This window comes from Nuphar pumila, chromosome 10 (assembly GCF_984573655.1).
Source record: "Nuphar pumila chromosome 10, dmNupPumi1.hap1.1, whole genome shotgun sequence".
Classification (NCBI taxonomy): domain Eukaryota; kingdom Viridiplantae; phylum Streptophyta; class Magnoliopsida; order Nymphaeales; family Nymphaeaceae; genus Nuphar; species Nuphar pumila.
In genome coordinates, this window is record NC_143258.1 from 92,318,015 (window position 1) to 92,328,719 (window position 10,705).

The 10,705-nt window shown below is 36.7% G+C and overlaps 1 protein-coding gene across 3 annotated transcripts in view; it reads left to right on the forward strand.

Moving 5' to 3' along the window:
- Positions 1–8,644, forward strand: part of LOC149827362 (pterin-4-alpha-carbinolamine dehydratase 2, mitochondrial-like) — a 30,224-nt gene extending 21,580 nt beyond the window's left edge. For 2 of the 3 annotated variants that reach the window (XM_090020299.1, XM_090020297.1), the window contains 4 exons: positions 7,575–7,660; positions 7,779–7,902; positions 7,991–8,059; positions 8,354–8,644. In XM_090020299.1, the coding sequence (XP_089876425.1) occupies positions 7,575–7,660; positions 7,779–7,902; positions 7,991–8,059; positions 8,354–8,451 (377 nt within the window). In that variant the 3' untranslated portion in view covers positions 8,452–8,644. The remainder of the gene's footprint in view (positions 1–7,574; positions 7,661–7,778; positions 7,903–7,990; positions 8,060–8,353) is intronic. The other variant, XM_090020298.1, reaches the window with a different exon arrangement.
- The last annotated feature ends 2,061 nt before the right edge of the window (positions 8,645–10,705 follow it).

The following is a 10,705-nucleotide window of genomic DNA, read 5'->3' on the forward strand; positions in this document are numbered from 1 at the left end:
AATAGTCGTCTTATAAAACTTTCCCTTCAACCGCAATGGCATTCTACGATCGCACAATACTCCAGTTGCACTTTTCCATTTCATCCACCCAACCTTTATCCTATGATTTACATCTCTATCAATTTCTCCAGACTTTTGAATGATAGATCCCAAATATGATGAACCCCCATTGGACAAGACTAGTGAGGAATCTCATACATCCGAATGAACTGGATAGAAAGGACGCTCAACTTCCCTATATCAAATCCCAAATGGCAATGTGTGACCCTTCGTCAGCCTATGACTCTCATACTCCTGCACATGCCTTGATACAACTTTACTTCAACTCACCTAAACTACCAATAGATACCAAATGTTGCAACCTAAGGCTAGAGATATGACCTAATCTTTGGTGTCACAAATCTGACTCATCCACAACTGCAACTCCTAGACTAGCTTCATATCTCCTTTGTGAACTCATATTCAACTAGTTCAGGTAATACAAGTCTCCCCTTCTATGGCCAATCCCAATCATTTTTCTTGACAATTGATCTTGACCAACACAATCAACAGGAGATAAGGTAACATTTCAGTTAAACTTGGTAATTTGGCCATTAGAAATAAGATTCATTGCAAGAGAAGGAACATGATAAACTTGTAAAATATTCAATTTACTCCCATGACAAGAATTGATAGTAACATATCCAACTTTGGATACCACCATGGAGGAGCCATCTGCAGTGTGAAAGGTACCATTGTAGGTATGACAATTGGCTAATATGGACTCATGAACAATTATATGACATGATGCTCTTGAGTCTATCAACCACCTAAGAATACTAGAAATACCTACACAAACAATGTTGTAAGAAGAAGTGGGAATAGAAGAGAGAGTGAAGGAGCAACAATGAGTGATTGAGTTAAAAGCTGCAATTGTAGAATCTGTTGCATCAACTCTAAAATCCGCAGTTGAATTTCACCAGAATGCTCAAAAGAACCTCCAACAGACAAGTTAGAAGGTTGAGTATTTCCACTACCATCTTTTTTCCCATTCTTGTCCATAGGACTCTCTCTAAAGGGCTGAGTCGCAGAACCGTCATTATTCTTTTTCAATGCAGGGCAACATCGCTTTAAATGCTCTATTTCTTTGCAATAGTGGCATCTCATTGTGAAAATCTCTAAATAAAAAGAGACTTTGTGTATAAACACAATGCTAGAACCACAAAGCGTGCACAAAGGCACAAAGGAGAACTCTCACAAGTGCACAAAGGCACAAATACACATGCACAAAAGCATACAAATATCAACTTCAATATATTGGGTCCGAAAAGAGGCTTTATAAAAGCATAAGAAAAATGAGAAGGGGAGCACCCCTATATATACAATGTTGGATGAGTGGGGGGGGGGGGGGGCTCCAACATATACGTTGGAGCCCCTCCAACGGTTATAAATATAACCGTTGGAGGGGGCTCCAACGTATATGTTGAGCCCCCCCCCCCCCCCCATATTACACAAAAGACACAAAATAAAAAATAAAAAGAAAAACTAAAAAGAAATAAAAGCAAGAAAAATACAGTCATATTCTCAAATGAGAATATGCACAAAATGAGAGATGACTAAAATACCCTTTATCAGGTTTTGAAAAAAAAATTATATATATATATATATACTTAGATAGATACATATACATATATAATATATATATATGTAAATGTATCTCTCTCTCTATATATATATATGAATATATATATAAAAAGATCATTACATTTTAACACACCCCTTCAATAGGGTGCCAACTGAAAGTTTGCCAAGAAGGAAGTTAAATCTTGGAGAGCACGACGCTTTGGTGAAGAAGTCTACCAGTTGGTATTCTGATGTAACATATAGAAGGTCTATGATTCTTAAGTATTCTTCACGAATATAGTGATAATCCATCTCAATATGCTTCGTGCGCTCATGAAATGCGTGATTTTTGGCAATGTAAATTACACTTTTATTATCACAACACAGTTTTGTGGGCCCTTGAACTTCAATATTCATATCTTCCAGCAAGTTGTGAATCCAAACGATCTCCATGGCAGTAGATGCCATGGCTTTATATTCGGCTTCTGTGGATGAAAGTGAGACCTTCTGTTGTTTCTTGCATCTCCAAAAAATTAAAGATTCTCCTAAAAAGATGCAAAAAACAGTGGTGCAGTGACAGTTATTCGGGTCATCTCCCCAATCAGAGTCAGTATAAGCAATTAAATTCAATTCAGAAGAAGATAGAAATACTTTCTTGTTTACTGTACCCTTTATGTATCTGATGATGCGGAGAATGACACTCATATGAATTGTAGTAGGTGCATGTTGAAATTGACTAGCAACATGTATTGCATGAGAGATATCAAGCCTCGTAATACTGAGATACGTTAAAGATCCAACCAGTTGCCTGTAAGGTGTGGGATCTTTTATGAGAATCCCATCATCAATCTTCATCTTCGAACCTACTATTTTAGGAGTTTCACAGACCTTGTCATCTGTGGTTCTTGATTTGTCAAGAATCCCACAAGAAAGTTTAGTTTGAAACAAAAAATGACCTCTGTGAGAGTAGACAACCTTAATTCACAAAAAATATGTCAGAAATCCTAAGTCTGACATTTCAAATTTTGAAGTCAAGATAGATTTAATGCTCTTGATTCATTTGGTATCATCGCCTGTTATTAACATAGCATCAACATATAACAGTAATATAACAATCCCTGTATCAGATTTCTTAACAAACAATGCAGTATCAGTATAGCATAAAGTAAAACCATTTTCTATCGTTACATTGTTAAACCTATCATGCCAAGCTTTAGGAGCTTGTTTCAAGCCATACAGAGCTTTACGAAGACGAAAAACTTTATTTTTAGGGATTTTCATACCAGGTGGAGCATCCATATAGATTTCTTCATTAAGATCTCCATTTAAGAAAGCATTTTTGACGTCCATTTGAAAAATATTCTATTTTCTAATTGAAGCAATGGTGATGAGACATCTGACAGTAACCATACATACTACTGGAGCAAATGTCTCTTTATAGTTAATTTCATATTCTTGACTGTACCCCTTTAGCTACTAAGCGAGCTTTATACCTCTCAAGAGATTCATCACTCTTGATTTTGACTTTGAACACACATCGACATCCTATAGTTTTCTTTCCATTGGGAAGCGTTTGAAATTTCCAAGTGTAAGCTTTCCTAAGCGCTTTGAGTTCACTCTCCATAGCTTATCTCCATTCGACACATATTTTGGCCTCTTCAAAGTTTTTTGGTTCAAAATATGAGTTAATGGCACTTAAACAAGCCCGATATTTAGGAGAGAAAGAATCAAAGGAAACGAATCTAGCGGAAGTTTTTATAGTTCTTTCGGTTCTTCTAGGATTTGTATCATGTGTGGAGATAGATTCGCTAGGTTCACTGTATTGTTCAATACCACTTCTAAAGGTACTTCTATCTCTATGAGTATCGGTGATAGGGTCTCTAGTTATATTTTCTTCTTGAGAGGTAGGCGGGTTAGAATCATTGTTATTTTCAACCAATTCTTTGTCACTATCATATGTTAATTCATCATCACTAGAGATATCACCATCTTTAGATAATAAATCAAATAGAAAGGAGTAGTCGACATTTTCTAAATGATTAATTCTTTTCAAAACCACAATCATTTTCATTGAGACATATAACTTATCATTTTTAGTATCATAACATCGAAATCCTTTTTGGGTGTCGGAATAGACAAGAAAAGCACAAGGAATGGCTTTTGGTGAGAGTTTATCATTTTTATCTATAAGAACAAAACACTTACAACAAAAAAATCTCAATCTATTATAATCGGGTTCTTTACCATATAGAGTCCCAAAAGGAGAAATTTTATCTAAATTTTTTGATGGAAGACGATTAATAAGATAAACGGATGCAAGAGTTGCCTCGGCCTAAAATTTTTTTGGAATGCTGTGGGATATGAGAAGAGTTGTAGTGGTTTCAATGATATGTCTACGCTTCCTTTCGGGTAACCCATTTTGTTGTGGGGTCTTAGGACACAATCTTTGATCGACAATACCATAGTCTTTAAGATATTTCTTAAATTCATTGGAAAGATATTCGCCTCCGGAATCGGTCCTAAATATCTTTAAATTACTATTAAATTGATTCTTAATTATCATATGATATGATTTAAAACATGAAAAGACTTCATGCTTATGTTTAAGGAAATATATCTAACAATATCGAGAAAAATCATCCACAAAAATCACATAATAGGCAAAGCCTCCCTTGGATATGACGGGTGCCGGTCCCCAAACATCCGAATGAATAATTTCAAAAGGTTTTGTGCTAAACATAGATCTTTGTTCAAAAGGCATACTTCTCATTTTTTCAAGAATACAATCATTACAAGAGAAAATACTTTTACAAAGATTTTTAATAAAATGCAATTAGGATAACTTGGTGATGTTGGGATGACCAAGTCTTTTGTGCCAAACATTTATGTCTTTATGTTGGGTCACATTACAAAAAGGAGTTTTAGGGATTTGAAGAGAATCCACATAGTACAAGTCTCCCTTCCTAGAGCCTTCCCCAATCAACTTCCCGGACCAGTGATCCCGTATTAAACACTTATTAGATGAAAATTGAATGTCACATCCAAGGTCCGAGAGTTGAGAGACCGAAAGTAAGTTCAAATTCAATTTTTGTATAAATCTAATTTTGGGAATAAAGAAATTTTTGGTTTCAAAGTTTTCAATCCCCTTAATTTCAAGAGAAGTGTCATCCGCGGTTGAAACAAAAGATGGTGACAAACTTTTAGATTATTCAGAAAGAGAAGAAATGTTTGGAAACATATGAAATGGAGCACCCGAGTCTAGAAGCCAAGACGTTTTACCTGGAGGGGAAGGAGTAGATACGACGGCACCGGAAATGGCTCCCTTAAGAAGTGGTTGAAGAGATTCCATAATTTGATTTAGAGAGAAAGCTTCATTTGTGAAAGTGGATGTACCTTCTTCTTTTTGTGGTTGGGATGTGGTTGTCATAGCCAATAATTTCTTCCATTTGGGACAAACTGGTTTATGTGTCCCGGTTCCTTGCAAAAGTGACACACGATTTTGCTATAGTCTCTTTTTCCGCCTTGTCCTCCATTGGATCCTTGATTTTGATTTTTAAAATGAGGAGGCTTATATGTCCTAAAGTTGTTCCCGGGCCTAGAAACGACATTCACCCCATCACATTCTTCTTGATTTGTGGGCATTGCAAGAACACTTGGACTTTGATTGCTAATGCCCATACGAGTTTCCTCTCCACTTAACTTTGTAATGACGTCTTCTAGAGATGGAGAGGTGAAAGAGGATAGAAGAGAAAATCTAATTTGCTCAAACTCGGGCCTTAGCCCATTCAAAAAATTAAAAAATCGATCTTCTTCTAATTGCTTATGACGAAGTTCTATGGCCTCTCCACTCCACTTTGGTTCGAGCATAGCAAGCTCATCCCAAACGGAAGAGAGTTCGGCAAAATATTCCCTTATAGTCATTTCTCCTTGGAGGAGAGTTAACGCCCTCTTTTGGAGATAATACTTATGGGACAAGTCCCTAAAGGTGTACATCTTTTCAAGATACTCCTATGCTTGAGATGCCTTTTTGAACTTTATGATATTGGCATTGATTCTTGTCTCAACGGAAGAGAAAATCCATGACAAGATTTTGAAGTTCTTCATTTCTCACTCATGTTTTTTGCTATATTCTTCAAAAGCCTTGGTTCGTTCATCTCCCTCAAGAATTTTTATTTTTCCTCTTTCAACCAAAGTGATTTTAAGCTCCGGTTCTAAAATCGAGCCTTGAACGTAACCCCAAAGCCCTTTTCCTTTAATATGGGCTTCCATATTTCCGGCTCATACGTGATAATTGGAGCCATTAAACTTAAACCCAAAAGAGAAATGTGATTCTTTTTCACCCATAAGAGAGGTAAGATACGAGAAAAGAATACGTATCACAATAAGATTTTAAATCTTACTTGTTGTAGTAATCTTCTAAAATATTGGACGTAGAAGAGTCTTCACGCCAATCACCAAAAAGTTGAAGGCACACTTTTCGAGGCACTTGATATTGTGAAGAACGGCACAAATTTCTTTCTCCAAGCAACCTTGCTTTAATACCATGTGAAAATCTCTATATAAAAAGAGACTTTGTGTATAAATACAATGCTAGAACCACGAAGTGTGCACAAAGGCACAAAGGCACAAAGGAGAACTCTCACAAGTGCACAAAGGCACGAATACACATGCACAAAAGCATAAAAAATATCAACTTCAATATATTGGGTCCCAAAAGGGGCTTTACAAAAGCATAAGAAAAATGAGAAGGGGAGCACCCCTCCTATATATACAATGTTGGAGGAGTGGGTGGGGGGGGGCTCCAACATATACGTTGGAGCCCCTCCAACGGTTATAAATATAATCGTTGGAGTATATGTTGAGGGCCCCTCCATGTTACACAAAAGGCAAAAGAGAAAAAAGAAAAAGAAATAAAAGCAAGAAAAATACAGTCATGTTCTCAAATGAGAATATGCGCAAAATGAGAGATGACTGAAATACCCTTTATAGGTTTTTGAAAATATATTTATATATATATATATATACTTAGATAGATACATATATATATATATAATATATATATGAATATATATATATATATATAATATATATATGAATATATATATATATATAAAGATCGTTACATTTTAACACTCATACCACTAAAGAGGACAAAGGAGAAGTTAAACTAGCTATTGGACATGCCCAACAACTAACAGCTAGTTCAAACCAAGGTTGCCAGATTGGGAAGTGGAAGCGGAAGCGGAAAACGATACGAGAAGCAGAAGCGAGAAGAGATGCATTTTAAAATGTATAGGAAGTGGGAAGCAAGGAATAATATATATATATATATATATATATATAAAAGAATTGAATGAGAATCAAAATGAAATACAAATAAAAACTAAAATAAAAGTGATTAATATTAAATTTGATGATTTTTTAGTGTAAATTAAATTTTTAACAAAATCTAAAAATGATGACTACCAATTTAGAGAAAGTACATGGAAGTAAGTAAAAAGAGAGAAAACACATAAAAAACATGAAAAATTGAGTAAGAGAATATATAAGAAGAATAGATGAAGTGTGTAGAAAGCATAGGAGAAGCATGGGGGAATTGTGGTTCTTATCAAGTTTCGAAAGCGAGGAGTATCACGCTTCCGAAGCGAGTTTTTAGGTAGCGGGCTTTTCACCTATTTAAGAAGCTTTCGATAACTCTGGTTTAAACCAATAAAAAAATACAAAAATGTTTAATGTATATTATATAATATACATTACATATATTATATAATATATGTACAAAGATTATAAATATACATACAAGTATACATGTATGTATATGCATACATATACTTATATGTATATATATAGTAAGTATATGATATGCATATACATGCATATACTTATATGTCCACACATACAAATAAGTATAAGTTGCACCAAGAAGTGGACAAAAGTTCTCATGCCTTTTGTGTTTTGTTTTTATTTGGCAGTTTTGTCAGAAAAGAAGTGTGTACCATGCGACTCAAAAGATATCCGTCCTATGACTGAACAGTCAGCGTCCGAGTTAATTCAGAAGGTATAACTTTGTATAACTGTTCAATTCGTTCCATTTTGGCTTGGGTATGGAATCATGTTATTTGAGAACCAAAAAAGGAAAAAGAAAAGGTGTTGATCGTTTATCTAGGCATTTTTAGGTACCAGAATGGAATCTTCAGAATGAATCGGGCATTTTGAAACTGCATCGATCATGGAAAGTGAAAACCTTCACCAAGGGGTTGGAGTTTTTTCAGCTGGTAGCAAATGTTGCAGAAGCTGAAGGTAGCTTTTTTTTCTTATTTAGCTATTTTGCATGGGATCTTTTGCTATGTATCATAGTAAAAACTTTTCTTTAATTGTTTCTTTGCAGGGCATCATCCAGATCTTCATCTTGTGGGATGGAACAATGTTAAAATTGATATTTGGACACACTCAGTGGGTAAGTCCATAAAGCTAATGAATTTGATCATGGGCAATCTATATTTGCATAAGCCAGTTTAGTGTACATATATGATCGGTTCATATATTGCTATCTGAATCTTGTTTATGCTAGGTCGTTTCTTTCATAATTACATGATCGTCTGCCATTTGCGGTTCCAAAAGCCCTGACTGGTTCCCTACTTTGTCATATAACTGAATTATTCCATCAAAAGCATTAAACTGATGCTAGAACTTATTACACTCATATCGTTATTACCTAAAACTGTACCTCATTAAACTAATTTTGTCATAGGTGGGCTGACTGAAAATGACTTTACACTGGCCGCAAAGATCAATGCTCTTGATTTAGAGCCCTTTTTAAGACGAAAAGCAGCACGGACCATGGAATAGTTTTGTATGGAGAAGATTGGGAACCTCATCGCATCGCCTGGCTTAATGTATATATGTCGGGGTAGCTTGTTTGGTGTTTGAAATATGTTTGGCTTTGACTTTCCTAGTTTGAGGTTTTTTATCCAAAGTTATATTATATGCTTGTGCAGGTGTTGGATCTCAAGTGCTAAGTGAACAACTGGGACGTTGTGCTGTAATGCTTGGTAGTTGGTAGAGGTTATGGTTATACTCGTCAATAGCATCACATGAAGTGGTCATTGTTACATCTTCTGTGATATCGTGCTAAGTCTATTTTCACGCTCCAACTTTGTTTCTGTCCATTATGCTCTGCAAAATGGACAAACAGTTGAAGATGCATTGGCAGGCCTCCGGTTGATATAGCCCCCATTAGGGAATACACCCAGTTTTGACTTTGCAGCAAGGGACTTAGTGAAGTTGATTCTATGGGTTTCAAATTCGTGACATCCCGTCAACTTGCTGAAGTTGACAAGTCGCCCCTACCAGATGAGTGGAACCTTTGTGTGCATTGAAAATTCATTCTTTTGCATAAACAACTGATTATCTGTGTGATATATATGCCGTGGCCTGTGGCTGTGAACATGGAAACTTGGTGAATGGATAGTGCGTGCTTACACAGTTTCTCTATTACCTTAGTCTGTTTACGTGTAATTATTGTATCGCTAAAAGAGCATCAATGGTAAGCCTCTTTTAAACTTGGATTTCAGTTCATGACTATGCGATTCTTTGCATGCTCGTGAGGAGAGTTCCTGCTGGTGTGGCCTGTTGTGGGTGTCTTGAATTCTGGACTCGATCCATAACCCGATGCAAAAGTATTTTGTTGACCGTACAGCGGGAATTTTCAATGGAGTTTGTGGTGCTGGTTAAGGGATCAGGCTGTTGGCCCTGAGACTGAAGCCAACCACAAACCCCTTCAGAGTTGGGGGGCGCAGAGCCCCTGCGCTATAAACCTGTTCAGTTTTGTAATTTTCCGTATGTACCAGTTTGGGTTTTATGCCCTTTGTCGTATATATAGCAGCCTCCTTTTAAGAGTTGTTGGATAAGAGTTTTGATTGTATTAGGTTGAGAGCTTTGTATTTGCCTCTGTATTTTCTCGTATCTTGTTAGTGGAGATTTTCTCCTAGTTTCGCATGTGGATGTAGGTCTGAGTGCCGAACTGCTTAAATCTTGTGTCTTCTGTTTTCTTCTTTTTATCTTGTGGTTTGCTTCGTTGGTATGCATAAGATGGCTTATTTGAAAAGTTATAAACACATTTTAGCAATAGAGAGGGTCATTCTTGCCGACAAGGTCTCTACCTTCCTGTTTAGGGGAGATCATGGTTTGTCACTTGACATGGGACGATCACAGTTTGAAACCCACGGGACGCCCAAGATGGGTTTTGTATACAAAGCACCCATGACAGTTAAATGACTGTCATAAGCCTCCGAAAGCCTTGAAGAATTTATTTTATCTTTGCACCTTATTTGTGCAATTGAGAAGTGATGCAGTGAAAAGTGAAAACTATTGGATCATTATGAGAGGAAATGATCAGCAGGTTTCAAGCCCGGATCAGATTTTCTGTTGTAGTTTGCAATTCCTGCGTTAGCGGCTGGCTTTCTTATACACGATCGGTTCAGCTTTTTTTTTTTTTTGGTCTCTTGGCAAAGTAACATATGTATCACACCTTTCTAATATCTTCTCATTTACAAGAGCAGGGGACAGTGGAGGTTCGATATTTCTTTTTCGGCTGGGTTGTTTGGATTTGGGCTCTGTTTTGTGCCGCTATTAGAAGGGGCCAGCATTGGGTCGTGACGATCAGTGGAGATTTTCAGATGCTGCGTATCACCGGACTGCACTATCGAAGCGAACCTTGAGATGAAACACCTTCTACAATATTGGCCCATGATCACTGCACATGAAAAAGACGGATGAGATCCGGGGCTATGACAAGCATCGTGCTTATGGTCGCCGATAGGAGAAGGCTGGGAGATACTGTCAGAGAGATTCATACCACTCCCTTAATTTTATGTGAATATTTGGCATGGAAAGTTCATGGAGGACACAGAAGTGATCACTTATGACATGCTGAAATCTGTCAATTTTTAACTTCATTGCCCCTCCCAACTCCACCCTGATCTCCATTTCCCCTCCCCAAACGGAGATGCAAATGGTCAGAGACGACGAAGATTCATGATATCCAGTTCCCAATCCTAACAAGGCTCTGAATATGCCCTTGAGAGCTCTGTAACAAATATCG